This window comes from Monodelphis domestica, chromosome 3 (genome assembly GCF_027887165.1).
Source record: "Monodelphis domestica isolate mMonDom1 chromosome 3, mMonDom1.pri, whole genome shotgun sequence".
Classification (NCBI taxonomy): Eukaryota; Metazoa; Chordata; class Mammalia; order Didelphimorphia; family Didelphidae; genus Monodelphis; species Monodelphis domestica.
The window spans coordinates 275,976,172-275,992,203 of NC_077229.1; the positions used below are offsets into that span (position 1 = coordinate 275,976,172).

The 16,032-nt window shown below is 34.6% G+C and overlaps 1 protein-coding gene and 1 pseudogene across 11 annotated transcripts in view; one reads left to right on the forward strand and one right to left on the reverse strand.

The window, feature by feature from the left end:
• The window catches only part of OSBPL1A (oxysterol binding protein like 1A), a 333,490-nt gene that overhangs the window by 115,682 nt on the left and 201,776 nt on the right, over positions 1-16,032 (reverse strand). For all 11 annotated transcript variants that reach the window (XM_007487597.3, XM_056823805.1, XM_001362403.4 and 8 more), the window contains one exon: positions 1,778-1,940. In XM_007487597.3, coding sequence (XP_007487659.1) covers positions 1,778-1,940 — 163 coding nt within the window. The remainder of the gene's footprint in view (positions 1-1,777; positions 1,941-16,032) is intronic.
• LOC130458692 (U4 spliceosomal RNA) lies at positions 2,106-2,267 on the forward strand (annotated as a pseudogene).

Here is a 16,032-nt window from a genome sequence, read left to right on the forward strand (position 1 = left end):
TTGAAGTTATAAGGTTGATTTCGGGTCAGTAAAGTCTCCCTTTCACTAGCCTATCAGGAAAAGAAGCTCCTTTAAGTCTCTGAACAATCAGATTAGAATATGAATTTCTCAAAGCACAACCCAAACTACTATTAATATGTTTTGTGCAGTTTAAGAGTCTGATAAAAGAACATAGTATATTTAGTCTACATAATTCAAACTTCTTGGTTACAAATAATTATGCCAAGTAATTAAATGAACAAAATGACAAAGAAAAATGGGCAAGGGACTCTCTTATATGAACAACAAGATGAGGGTCTAGACTCTATGTCTGATCCTTATGACCTCCCGTGGTTCTCCACAACAGATTATGTGCCAAAGATAAAGCAACTTTAGCTATGTCCATTAGGACACCTGGAATCCAAAGGAAAGTTTAAGAAAAATTGAACTGATATCAATCTTGTGCTCACTCAGTAACCCTCCCCCACTGGCCACTATGCCACCATCAAAGCTGCACTAACTGACCCAAGGACATAAACAATAGCCTTGCCAAAAAGTCTTCTTTCCCTCTTTTCACTGCCATGGGTTCCAAGCTGTATAAGTCTGCTGAGAACATGATTGCTAGAACACAGACAGGAGTATTCTGTGCCTCTATAGGGGGCAGAGGAAGAGAACAAGGCTAGACATGTCTGGGGTTTGAGATAAAGCTCTCACACTTCAATCCCCATTCCTGCTCCTCTTAAGAGACTTGAAAACTCAAATTCCAAAGGATAGAAATCAACCTCTGGCTGCAATAGCACCAGAGTGGTAGAATTCTGAACCACTGAGCCAAGGAAATAAGGAAGGAGAGGGAGGAACCCTCTTTTAAGCCTAAGGGGACATCAACCCAGAATCCTGCTGGACCCAGTTTTATTCCCCCTAAAGTCACTTTGGGACAGAGACCTGAGCTGTTGAACTATAAATTGCCCATTGAGGGAAGAAGCTGAGAAACTCTGGGATTCAGCCCCCAAAGGAAATCATCATTAAAGGAGTCAGAAGTGAACACACACACACACACACACACACACACACACACACACACACACACACAATAGTAAGGGCAAAAAGCTAAAAAAGAACTCATGAAGACACAAACTCAAAGACCTTGAACATAATCAGATAATGCAACAAAGAAAAATTTAACAGAGGAAGGAAATAGAGCCTTCAGATCTAATAAACAAGTTTAGGAATCTATCAATAAATACTATAAAACAAAGGAAAATGATCCAACAATTGATAAGACAAAGGATCTTGTAGGACTTGAGAACCCAAAAGAACAATATATTGTCTCAAAGTGTTTTACATAAGAAATGAAAACTATGAAAGTTAGAATGTATAGCTTGCTCAGCAAAAATAATGGGCAGAATACAAAAACTAGAATCTAGAATGGCAAATTGCACCAAAGAAATAAAAAATAATCAACTTGAAATATGTGTACTTACATGTAAGTGAAGGATAATCTACAAGAGGAAGAGCAAAAACTCCAATAACATTAGAAGAAACTACATTCTATAGCCAAGCAAAACATACTTATCTTGAAGACAGGATGCAGAGAGACAATCTAAGATTTCCCAGAAGAACAGGACAAGTATAAAAGCTAGATGAGTTTAGGAGTGATAATTAACAAACTTTTACCTTTTTCATTGCTAAAAGATGAAAATGACATTGACACCTCCCTTGAGGAGTAATGGTAGTTTTCTTCAGGAAAAAAACAAAACATCACATATGAATAATAAGGTTTTAGGGATTCTGTACTTACCTGAAAGAGCATCATAAAATTCTTCTTCACTAAGGATGCTAAGAGGTGGAGATCCTTTAACCAGAGATTGCTCTAATTCATGATGTTCTGTTGCCAGAGTCTCTAATGCTTCTGATAAGATTTTGTTTTTCTCTTGCTCCTGTTCTAATTTCAAATTCCTTACCTAGAAGTAAACAAGTATACAAAAAAAAATTAATTTGATTCCAATCTACCCAGATAGCTACTCTTTATCAGCCTTTGACCCAGTTCAATTATAACAGAAGTAATCATTTATATAGATGAACAAAATTATTAAGCTAATTTGGTCCTTCCTAAGAGTCCCTTTCTAGCTTTTGTGCATTGGCAGTATCATAGTCAAGGAGGTTTATCTGAGGCATGATTATTGCTAATTGAAACCTAACATTCCCTTTCTCACAATTATAAATGAAAAGAGACCATGAACTAGAAATACTAAAATACAATTGTAAGCAATCAGAATTCTATCATTAAAATCTAGTAATTTATTGTTCTAGAAGTTGAATTAAACACAGGGAATATTCCTCTTTTAAATGACTAAATAATAACATAATCCAGCCCTCCCATTACTGATTATATTGATGAATACTATCATATGTGTATGAAGATGTAATATTTCATTAAACAGATTTCAATATTTTGAGAAACTGATATAATTCCCTAGAGCAGAATTCTACTAATTAATACATTAGAATAAAAAATGTATTTCTTTTTTATTCATTGTTAAAGGGATGGATCTCTATGCAGGAGAGAAGTTATATGGCTGAAAATGAAGATAATGTAAAAACAAAAATGGTAACATATTAAGAAATAAAAGGAGCAGATATTACTAACCAGATGACAGTTGACAATTTACAAGGCAAATAAAGGAGAAACAAATTACCATGAATGAGACTGTATATTAAACACTAAACACTAATTATAAATGTCTTTACAGTATACTCTTTGTAAAACAAGTGAAAGAAAGTATCAAAGTTAAAAGATCCTTAGTTGGTTTCTTATTTACAAACTCAACCTTCAGTCCCCATGGGATACAACATAGTAGGCATGCTTGTCATATAGTTATTCTGGATCAACCTCAGAATACCAAGCCAGACTTCCAAGGACTAACATCTCTAAAATTTGGCTGGAACTCAGTAAGACTTGGAAACATAACAAGTCAGATGTCAGAAATTGGATCTGTAGATCCATTGATGCCAGAATTCTAGGGAAACTTTGTATTAAAGGCACATATACTCAGCAATTTCCTTTCTGTCTCTCGGTGCTGTGGAACTAGCTCACTATTCTTGCTCCATCCCATAAATTCTCCCTGTTGCTATTATCTCAAATCACTCCCATTCGGATTGCAGCCCAGAGTTTATTATACTTCCTGACTTGTCTTTCACATTACTTTCTTTCTGTAGCATACAATGATGCCTTTTGAGGGCCCTCCATGTTTCAGCCCAGAACTCTTTTCAACCTGTTCTTTTTTTATAAAGTGCCCAACAAAGCACTATGGCATGGTACTCCTGGAATCAATGTAACAGAATGTAGAGGCTAAAGGGTCCACAGTATAAGTAAAAACCCTTGTTTGGTAAATAGCTAAATTCACAGTAGAAGTAAAATTAACCTTTTGCCATCTGGGGACTAGTTATTATGGAGTCTAGGCATCTTACTATTTATCATCATGGCAACTAGGGGGCAACTAGTCATTATGGGGGATATAGTAACAAAATAAAAATAGCACAACAGATGACTAGCAATGTACATTGAGAACACAAAGCTGAAAATTTTAGTGAAGTGCATTTCCAATGTCTTTAAATTTTTTGTAAAATAATAAAGTAAATTGAAAAATATTTTCTTCTCTGTAATCTTAGCTGCAATGTCTATGAAAAATCAAGAATATTCACTGAGTTTGAATATAGTCAAAAACTTTAATATTAAAATAATATACTGTGGACCCTTTCTCAAATAATCATTAATTCAAATAGGCTACTTGAGAGCAATCCATTTTTTTCCAACAGACATGTAATGTGAAAAGTTAGCAAACTGCTCCAAATGACTGCCCCTCTTCCTTGAATGGGAAGAAATGCCTGGCAACCTTCATTACAACATTATCTTTGAAAAGCAGCCTACAGACAAATTTCATTGCAAAAAAGAAGTCCATATCCAATCACTATTCTTTAAAGCAATATGGTTTCTGTCCTCCAATCAGTTCTCTTATAGTTTTCAAAATATCAAAATAGTAAGTCCTCAAGATGCTGTGATAAAAAGAAAGCAAATCCTAACCACAAAATTATTTAATAGTAAAGATACTTTTTAAATATATACATTTATTTTAGTAGAATTCAGTAATGAACAATGAAAAAAAAATAAGACCCAAGAAAGGATACACACAAAAAAAATTAAATAAAAAATCCTAGTTGTCTTTCAGCTTTAACCAACACAAAATAAACAGTTCACCAATTCTGTGACATCTACATCTGTTCTCACTTATTCTAAGAGTAGGAGATAAAAAAGGAGGTGGAGAGAAAGGAAAAGTGGCTTTGGTTTTTTCTTGTTGTTTCTTATTTTATTTTTTCTTTCAACTTTCTAAGGACACTTTTGCAGCTTAAAAATTGTTTTTTGCAAAAAAACTTCCTATTTAAGGATAAAGAATAATCTATGGAATGAGAGTTTTAAAGTTCACTTTGGGCAACAAGTTAGGCAGCAGTTTAAGTGCCCTGGTTGGAGATAGGAAGACTGATCCTTCTGAGTTTAAATCTGACCTCAGACACTTACTAGCTGTGTGAGCCTGGTCAAATCACTTAACCCTGTTTGCCTCAGTTATTCATCTGTAAAATGAGCTGGAGAAGGAAATGGTAAGCCATACCAGTATCTTTGCCAAGAAAACCTCAAATGGGGTCATGAAGAAATGGACACGATTGAAAAACAAAAGAACCAACAACAAATGTACAATCTAAAATTTCACCTCTGTGACATGCATCATATAATATAAAAAAATGTTGGGCAAAGCTTTTTCATCCTCTTACACAAGTATATACGTACATATTAACACAACCCTTCCACCTAAAAACCACTACTAACCTTCCTTTTGTCTTTTAGTATTTTATGCTTTTAGTCATCTGAAAGTCATTGGAATAATGGAATTCCTAATACTCTATCTACTTTTCGTGCCTATACTGAAAAAAATTGATATATACAACAGATTATTGCATGAAGGGAAAACAACCAATATTACTTAATACATTGCTTTTACACTAGTAGTTGTTTGACTTTTGTGTATAAAGTATAATAATTTCCTAGTGTGGTATAGCAACAACAACAATGGATTGAAAGTTGCAAAACTAAGGTTCCCATTCTTGCTCTGCTATTCACTACTACCTGCCTGAGTTTCAACTCTCTGGCCTGTAATTTCCTCATTAGCAAAAAGAAGGGATTGAATTAGATGACTTCTTAAGGGTCATTCCTTGTTTTATTATTATATAATGAATTCAAATATTATATAATTGCCTAGATTTTAAATTCCTGGATACCATGATATCTCTCTCTCTCTCTCTCTCTCTCTCTCACACACACAAACAAATTCTATCAGATACTCTATTCAGCTTATAATACAGTGCAATCATTGGATATAATAGGCCATTAATATTTGTCAACTAGAATTTAAATGGATTTGGGTGATGCTTTGTACACATTAATTGCTCAATAAATGCTTATTCATGATAATTATTTTAAAAAGTATTTCCTCCATCTATTATACCTATGTAACCAAATGCTCAATTATTTTAAAAGGAATAAAAATACTTCCTCCAATGAGTAATACTCACAAATAAAAATATTTTTTCTAAAACTAGAAAATTTCTAAAACAATATTTTAATCTCATTTCCAAATTTATTTATTCAACAAGTATTTACTGAATGCTTCCTATATGCAAATCATTGTATTAGTAGTATATGATAAAGCTACAAAAAGCAAGATGGAGAATCAAATTTTGGAGGACTTTGAATTAGAAGTGAAGAATCTTGACTTTTATTCAGTAGGCAATGAGAAAATTTGAAGTTTTTCTGATCTGAGATAAGGCTCCTATGAAATAATTGCATCAGTGCTTCAATAAATTCAAATCTGAAATCAGTGTACAGAAAGAAAAGAGATTACTAACATCTCTGCATGCAAAAAGCAATTAATAAATATCTTTAGAATTAAACTTAACTTCATGCATATATTCTGCATAAAATGTAAATTATTATTTAACTATACTTCATAAAGTTTTTAGTTCAGCCAGGAAGGTAAAATGCAATAAAGTGAGGAAAACTGAAAAATAATGAGCAATCCTGCAAAGAAAAACTTTTAAAATGGGAACAGATATTCACTATTCACAGCACATAGTGTCCAATTATCTCAAGTTTAAAATAGGTGAGATTCTGGACTTGTGGGTCAATCTTGTCTAGCTCTTTCCACTGGCCTTATTTCTATTAAATATTGCAGCAATGGATTTCTTCATCTCTTTGCTACTGAGTGTAAGGTTACACAAAATAACTATTACTTGATATTGAGGCTGTAAATACTTTTCTATCACCTTATCTAGTGATTGATTTACACCCTGCAGTTATATAATTGAAAGAATATTCACTTTTAATTCCTATCTAGAGATAAATTCAACTATATTTTTACATTCAATTACTCTACAACTAATAAAACTATAGGTCATTAGTCTAGAAGTTAGAATCAAATCTTATCTAACTCTTTTTTTAACTAACACTGATTTTTATTATAATTTTTCATCAAGTCCAAAATCTATACCTAAAACAATTAGACTATTTAAAATCCCATTGTCTCTGGACCAATTCCAATTATAGTGTGTAGTTAAAAAACCTAACTTGATTAGAACTTGCTTGATGCTAATGTACACATGCAGGACCTCTGGAATATAATGGATACAATCTTTCCAGAACCTGATTTCTGGTCATCTAACAGGAAAATGTATTCTTATGTGAACTTTTACTTTTAAAGCTTAACAATAAAATCGTATAATTTCTCTTGATAAAATAGCATCATATTAGTGATAAAAGTTTAATCTATGCTCTACTTTAGTCCTAGAGAGAGTGTGTGTGTGTGTGTGTGAGAGAGAGAGAGAGGGGTGGGGGAAGAGAAAGAAAGAGAGAGAGAACTTGAAGAAAAAAACTGCAGTCTTATGAAGAAAGTTTCTACTACAGTTATACTAGTACTACCTTAGCAATTTGAACTTTTCCATGTAAAAATGATTTTTAAAGTTTTGAAAAAATTTTGAGCTCCAAGTTTTCTTTCTTTTTTCTATGCATGTTGAGAAGACAAACAATTTGATATAGGTTATATCCATGCAGTTATGCATTCCATCTTACTCATATTGTGAAAGAAAACAGTCAAAAGAAAAATGCCAAGAAAAATAAAATTTTTTAAAGTTTGCTTTGATATGAATCCAGACCCTCTCAGTTCTTTTTAGGAAGTGGATAGCATTTTTCGGCTTAAACAGGACACCAATTCTTAAGGATATATGAGCCCTACTTAAGGAATTAGGGTCCAGGCTATACTTTTCATTCTGCAAAAGAAGATTTTAAATGAACAGAAATATCCCCATTTTATCATCCCTTGTAGACTTAACAACTCCTTCAAAGTTATAAAGCCTATTCCTGGCTTTGAAGAACATATAGAAATATCTTAAAATTGGTGTAAAAAAGTTGAGTAGAATTAGCTATAAATCAAGTAGGGTAACTCAACAGTAAAACATCTTTATATTCAAAAAGGTATTCTTTCAATTAATTTATTCATATGCTTATTAATTGAATGATAAAGACACATGGTAAACCACTTGAGCTTATATTATGAAAATATTTTGGATTATCACACAATAATAATTGCATTTCTGAGTTCTAATGAACAGAAGCAAGGCAAAACTGAAATCCAAGTGAGAACTCAAATGCCCAATAGAATGACTTGCCCTGGTTAAAACAAAAAATTTAGTCACATGTTTATTAGGAATCAAAAAGGATTTCAGAACTTCTGAATTTATCCATTAAAGTTAACTCACTGATTGAACATGTAGAGTAATGCAAAGAAGAAAACAATCTTCAGAGCAGCTGAAAAAGAGATTCAATTGCTCAATCCGTTTTTATAATCTAGAAATACTTATATTACTATATTTCATAAGAAAGATTCTCATTCAAATAAAATTTTTAAATAGTCCAGAAAATTCTCTCCTTTCCCTTGTTGTAAAGGGACTTAATGTACATGCTTGCTGCTCAAGATAGATTCTTATGGAAGGATGTGAGCAGCATTTTTCCACAGTCTTTCTGTGGAAGAGTCTGCATGGATGACATTTTAATTCTTTAGTTTCTCTTCCAAAAATACAACTCTCCATCTTTCAAATGAAATTATTTTGGTTCAGATCTACATTGTTCTCTGAAGTAACAGAGATGCAGAAAACTTTGGCTTGTACTACCAAACTGCATGAAGCAATGACACATTATGACACAAATGGAAGAGAATGCAATATCAGAGTTCATGTAGAACTGTCACAATGGTTTGAATAACATAATTATTTTAAATGATGAATTCCTTGAGTTCCAAAAGGAAGAAGTTAACCCAAGATTGGTCTCTCCTTATACTGTGTTAACTGCTATTACCACCATTTAGTAACTTTTATTCAAAATATGTATCATTCTGCCCTAATGCTTCTCCTAGGCTACAGTTCCACATCCAAAATTGTCTGTAGGACAACGCCAATGGATGTCCTATTAGTAACACAAATTTGGTATGTCTGAAGCTTTACCCATCATCTTTTCCACTAAATTTATTTATCCTCCAAATTTCCCCCTCTCTGTTTAGAGTTTCACTATCTTTTCAGTAACCCATGTTAGGTTAGCAACCCCAGAGTCGTCCTCTACTTTTAATTTTTTCTCATCCCAATCAATTGCCAAATCTTATCAATTCTACCTCATTACATTCACTGCCTTCCTTCTTCTCACAAAACTATTCACTTAGTTCAATCCTTTATTATCTTTTAAAACATTTGAACTGATTTCATAACTCCTGATCAGTCTACATGCTTCTAAGTTTTCTGCCAATCCTCATTCTAATCAATTCTAAAATAATTTTCCTAAAACAAATCTGAAAATGTCACTCTCTTGCTTCATCTTTAGTGGTTCCTTATTATAGGCTAAGATATAATACAAACTTGTAACTTCCTGAATTTGACACTTGGAAGTCCTTCACAGTCTAGCTCCTAACTACCTTTCTGTATTCATTTCATATTACTACCCTTAACATCAGTCTTTGTATCAAGCTTTATCTGTACTTAACTTTTGATGGAGTTAAATGCCGCCTTCTTAGATACAAAAGAGCTATCTTGATGGTAAGTCCTCTAGTATTCTTATTTTCATTTAGTAGTTTCTGAATCACCCCATCATTTTCATGAAATCCATCCTGATGTCTGAATTTGGACTCAGATGAGAAAATGTGAAGCTGTATACAAAATCTCCAAAAGCTTCCCACTCTTTTTCTCCTCCACAGTTGCCAACCATGTGTTTCCCACTGAGATGTACTTTAATCTGTTGACAATAAGTTTTCTGGTAGTTGTCTAATCTGGAGGCAACTGCTTTTGTTGTATGTGAATGTTTAGCTTAGAGAGGATAAGTCTTATGATCAATCCAGCACTCTGCCACAAACTGCCTTCATCATTATCACATCTTGCCTGTCTCTTCTCTTTACAAAGTTGGAGTCAATTAAATACCACTGTTTGCTGTAAGGGTACGTCCATGAAGTTTTATTAAGTTTAGGTAAATGAAAGACAACAATGGTGATGAGAAAGACTTCAGTAGTGACACTGATGATGTTGTTTCCAACTCCATTCTTCCCAAGAACTCCTTCCCATGTCTGATAGTCTCGGACTGTTCTGGCATTAAAGTCACCTAGAATTGCAAACTTGTCCTCTTTTGACACACTGTTGATGAGGGGTTGAGGAGGGTCCCACAGTCTTCATGAAATTTTTCTTTGACTCATAAGGGTTTGTCATGGTACAAGCACACGCACTGATGATGTAGTATGGCACTTTGCTACAAATGGCAACTGCATTATCATAAGCTCATCACTCACTCATTTGGGAGAGGTACAAAAACTTGTTGACTATAGACTTGATTGTCAAAAGCCTATGTCAGCTTCACAGTACTTCTTCCCAGAGTGACCACTCCAGAAAGATGTATACCTAGCCCTGACATCAGTAAGCTTGTCTTCATTTGCCAGCCTTCCTTCTATCCGGTTGTTGCTATCTGGATAGGCTGCCTGCTAAAATCTCTCACAATAAGAACTGTTTGTCTTTCAGATCTATAAGCACATAAAGCATTCCATGTCCCAAAGGAGAGTGTAATCATCTCAAAAAATTTGAACTTTTTTTTTTGGTATTTTAACCACAAAGCAGTACTTCTACCTGTTGTGTTAAATAGGTCAGGGCTAGGTGAAGCAGACATTTTTTAAGGTACCTTTTCTAGCCCCTTCCTCATGTCAGAAGGTGAGCAGTATGGTCCTTTAAAAGGATTCTCAGACATCCAGGGGGCTATTGAATTTCACATACTTCTAGTGAGAAGGCGATCCCATGACCTAAGCTGCCTATATCTGCAGGGTGGTAATTTCAGTGTATCCATACCTGCTGTATCATCACTTGCCCTTGGCCACAGGACTTTTTAAATAGGAATAAAATACTGAGACAGTAAAATAGTAAGATGTAAAATGCTATGGGAGATGTCTTTTGACACATATCTAAATAAGATTTAAGTGAGGCAAAATTGTACGATGTTGTCTGCCTCACTCTCTCTTCCATAATCATCAAAGTCCACAAGTAAGACAAAAATCTAGACAACTGGTGATGGCTCAAGAAGCAATGGATAACCTTGACATCTTCAAAGTCTAACAAATTTCTAGAAGCTCCACACCACCTGCTTCCACCACCTTCTTGGCCTGTTGGAACCAACTGTTCTCACCTGTCCATTCTGCCAAGAAAAGTTCATAGGCTTGGGGTAGACACCTCCTTAACTCACGGATGGGCTTGAGACCTATTAGTTGCCTTCAAGCTGGTTTAGCCTGTCTCCCAGGTGTACACTACAGCTTCTTGGAGCCACCAGTGAAAGCTGGGTGGCTGGTAGATACCAAAGGAGGATGAGCAGCCCTGAAAAGAAAGGGATCAGCAAGCTCTCCCACCAGAGGTACTAGCCTTTCCTGAAAACCGACCCCATATATCACAATCCATCATGCTAAGATTTTGTTAGGTGGTCATTTTCAGTTAAGTTTTACATACTATGCCTTTACATACATACACAGGTCCTACTCCAGATTCCCAAAGTAATTTGGACATGGAAAACCTGGGCGCTGAAATATGTCAACAGAACCATAAATGTTGACCAAGGAAATCTCGGAGCCGGGAATGAACTATTCCTCATAGGTTATTCCACTAACAAGGTATAGACAAAATAAACGAGGGAGAAATAAGATAATAAATTACTTACAAATCATTTATAATGATGAAAAAATTAGAAACACTTTGATTAATATGATGTAATAAAAATAATGCTGGAGATGGCATGGAAAAACCTGGGTGCAAATTCTGGTTCTGTCATTTATTACCCATGTGACCTTGGGACCTTCTGTGCTTCAGCTTCTTCCTTATTGGTGAGTGAAGTGCTGGACTAGACAATACTTAACCTTCAGCTGTAAATCTATGACTCTGATAATCTTTGTCTCTATTAGGCTGCCAGTTCTCTAGGTTAAAAAAATGAGACACTGTCACAGAAATTATCTATTAATTAGCCATCCATAAAAAAGACTATGGATCATTTATCTAGATCTTGTTGGCAGGAAATGTCAAGAGAGATCAAATGACTTCCCCCAAAGTCTCACAGTTAACAGTAAAGGTAGATTTTTAATCTAGATCATGTGTCTCTAAACAGTGATCTTTCTATTATAACATACTACCTATATAACAAAGTAATATGATCTTAAAAAAAAAATCTTACCTTCCATCTTAGAATCCATACTATATATTGGTTGGAAGCAGGAAGAGTAGAAAGGGCTAGGCAATTGGAGTTAAGTAACTTGCTCAGGGGCACACAGCTAGGAAGTGTCTGAGGCCAGATTTAAACCGAAGATCTCCCATTCCCAGGCCTGGTTCTCTATCACTGAGACACCTAGCTGCCCCCTGAGGGAGTACAATCTTGGAGAATATAGTACTTATTGTCTTTACAACTTGTGTATCACCACATTCCATTCACTAAGTATTCATAGACTCTGTATATAATTATTCAGAGAATTAACAAGAAGGGAATTTGGGTCCGTTTACATCAGCAGAGACTAATTTTTAATTTTCCTCAAACTTATAAGTAACCCTACTTTTCACTGCTCCCCTCATTCCACACTACTTAAACACAGACCCACACTTCATTTTCTCCAGCCACACTGACTGGTTCACAGAACACTCATCTCAGTTCCCTACAGATAGGAAAAGTTAAGAAAAAGGACAAAGAATTTATTCAGTCAACTGGTACTAAAAAAGTCCTTCAGTATATTCACAAAGTTATTCCAGCTTTGCACAAGTTTTTGAGTTTTTGCCTTGTCTACTTTTTCTCTACCCAAAGCTGGTGCCAGCTTCCTCTTCTTTGCATCTCTCTCCAGTCAGTGGAAGAAAGCACTGAACTTGGAAGCAGAAGGGACCTGAACTTGAATTCCAGCACCAAAATTTATTAGGCATATGACTCTGAGAGCAAGGCATTTACCTCTTTCAGTAGCAATTTCTTCTTATGTAAAATGCAGGTGTTATTACTTAAATTATCTACCTTGCAGAATTCTTGTGAATAAAAATGATTTGTAAACCTTAATGTGCTATTGTAATGTCATTTATTTTTGACCAAGGCAAAGAATAAACAAGAAACTCCTCCTCTCCAAACCTTCACAACTTGAAAGTCTATTAAAAAAATATTTGGATATGGCATGAGGTCAAATTTCCTTGGACAGTTCTTTAAAAAAAAGCAGGCTATCAAAATTATCTGGGCAATCTTCTAAATTCCAAGAAAATCAAAGAAGTCCAGTAGCATAGTGGATAGAGTGTAGGATTAAAAGTCAGAAAGGACTTTGATAAAACACTGCTTTAGATGCTTACTGGTTATGTGACTTAGGGCAAGTCATGTAAATTTCTCTTTTTTTCTATATTCTCATCTATAAAATAAAGTGACTCAATGACCTTTTAGGTCCATTCTAGCTCTAAAGCTATGAGTCTATGATGATAAAATATTCATTTAACATTTTAGTTAACAAATTAATTTCAGGTCGATAAAAATTTAAGATACCATAGAGCTAGATTTATGTGCTTTATGTATATTGAGATCCATTCTATAATTGATGTACAGAGTATATTAATGTCCACTTTAAAGACTTGGGATATAATTTTATTATTTTAAATAAATATAGATTTATGGTCTTTATATTTTATTTTTTATGCCTTATTACTGCTCAAACCTATAGGCTTTTTAATGTCAAGTCCTTAGAGAAAGTACAAAGCTATCAAATATAACATTCCCGTAATAAAATATGAAACACTTTATATTGATGCATTTTGCAAGAAATAGGGAGGAAGGTTGTTTAGATATTCTTTTCAATTCTAAAATACTGTTTTCCCTCACCAAATCTGTGAAAGGGAACAGCATGATTCTTGAGATTTCGGAAAATAAGAATACCAATTATCAGATGTAAAGAGCATTTTACAACAAATCCAAAGATGCATTGAATTTAAAGTTACTTCTATTTCAGTTAAATTAATTGTTTACCAGTCCTGCAGTGAGCATCTCTAAGCACCTGTCAAATAAAGGCTCAACTTTTCACAACATGCGACAATAGTTGTTATAGAAAAGAGCCTGGGAATATTGGCAAAAACAGAGAAATCTTTCTGAGTAATGAGCTGGAAATAATTTCAGTAATGTTTGTGAAACCAAATTGTGAACCAAAAAAATTGTCCCTCAAACTCATGAGTACATTATAAAAAGCACAAATTTTCTTGGCTGTGACATTTTCCCCATGTAAATTTTTTTTTTTAATTTTAGATAACAATATCTAAACAACCTATACTCCACAAATAGGTTAAACAACTGTCATTACAAATAATAATGCATTTGTCAAACAAAATTGTCAAACAAAAAAAACCACCCCTGGTACAAGAGAGAAATATATAGAGGCAGTAATATCTACTACCTGCTACTCTAGGGGGGAAATCCAAATAGGTAACAAGAAGGCAAAATTTCTATATAAATTATTGAGATGAGTATTTCTTTAGAAGGGTGACTAAAATTAATTAGGCTTCAAAATAATCTGAAACCGCATACTAATCCACATGAAGAGAGCCCTAATTCTCTTTTTAAGCTTTATTCTCAATATACACAAATTGAACTGACACTAGTTAGAATAACTGAACTAAATCTAGTAGAATAATTAACTAGTATATTAAGATAGGTACTGTTAATCTGTGTTTGTCAGACTCTAGAGAATGAAAGTTCTCCGGATAACAGAAGGTTTAGAAGAAAACTTTTCATTTCAATCTTTACTACTCAAAGTCTTGCAAAAATTAATGTAGGTCTTCCTTCTATGACAATAAGATCATGTAGTGAACAGAATCCTACCTAGCAATTCTGGAGCCTGTAATTTGTACCACATAATGGACCTGGGCCTAGCATTTGAGAAGAGGCAGGGAGATGGAAGGAATCTCAGGAAGAAAACTTGGGATACAAGACTCCCCAGGAAGAAGAGATCCCTTGACATGAGGGGAATGGAATGGGGGAGAAATTGGGAAAGGAAGACAGACACATGAGAACATTTGCTCTATGGACACTAAGAGATGCCTAGGGAAGGGGGAGCAGGGCAGGGCTAGGCCAGGAAGGAACAGAACACTTGAAACTTCAGTACTTTGGTGTAAAATGAAGTTTAAGAATTCTATTTAATTGAGGTCTCAGCTCTAGATGACCAAGATTTTATAGTGGCATTAGATTTTTAAGGAAAACTTGTTAAAGAAATAATGTCAACTTACCAAGCAATGCAATAATTGCAATAATTTCTAACCAACTACATGAAACTGTCATGTAACAAAAGACATCAGCTGTAAACCTTAAAATTTCTTAGACTTATAAATGTTGGAAATTTAACCATTGGGAAATTTCATACTTGGAAAAAATTTCCTGCTGATAGTCTATTGGAATGTGAACCCCCTTGGCATGGGAGGATCCTTCTCCTCCCTACTTAAGATTACTTTAGGACAGAAACCTTTTGCGCTCGCGCTCTCTCTCTCTCTCTCTCTCTCTCTCTCTCTCTCTCTCTCTCTCTCTCTCTCTCTCTCTCTCTCATGCCTTTCTTCCTCCTGTTTAAAGGTTGACGGCTGACTTGAGTTTTCATTTAGGAATTACATAGCTGAATTCCTTGGCAACCTAAATTAATATATATCAGTCTTTTAAAGTGATTTCCTTGTCACACAGCTATTCCCTTGAGATACTCTGCTATTACTTATAGTCATGTTACAGTAGCCAATGTTACCTTTTCATTCCTCTGGTAAAATATCACTCACACATTTCTAAGTTTCTGCTTATCATGTGCCATACCCTATGCTAGGAATAAAGGGGTGGGGGGAACAAAAGCAAAATAATCCCTAGCCTCAAGATGTTTATTTATATTTAACTGGTAGAAAAGTGGGGATGTAGAGAAGCATAGAAAGAAAGTATAGAAGTGTAGAAAAGTATACTCAAAAAATTAAAAACAAAATAGAAACAAGGTGGATACAAAGAACTTTTTTTATGGAGGGATCTAGCATTTGGTGCAATCTGGAAAAGCTTCTTGGAGGAGGTAGCACTTGAGCTGAACCTTGTAGGAAGCCAGGGGTTTCATACACAGAGGGGAGAGTGAAATGGCAAATAGCCCATGGTAAAAAGCATGACAACAGGAAAGGAAATGTTCTGTACAAGCAACAGCATAATGGTTAGTTTGGCTAGAATGTTATAGCAGATGAAGAAAAGCAATGAACAAAAAATCTTGAAAGGTAAAAGCTGAAGTCGAATTGTAAAGGACTTTAAAGGACAGAGAGAGGTTTGAATGATTGGAACCTTTTGAAAAGGGGAGTGATATGGTTAGACCCCATACTTTAGGAATATCCATTTGGCAGATGTATAGAGAATGAACTGAAGAGAAGAGACACTTAAGGTAATGA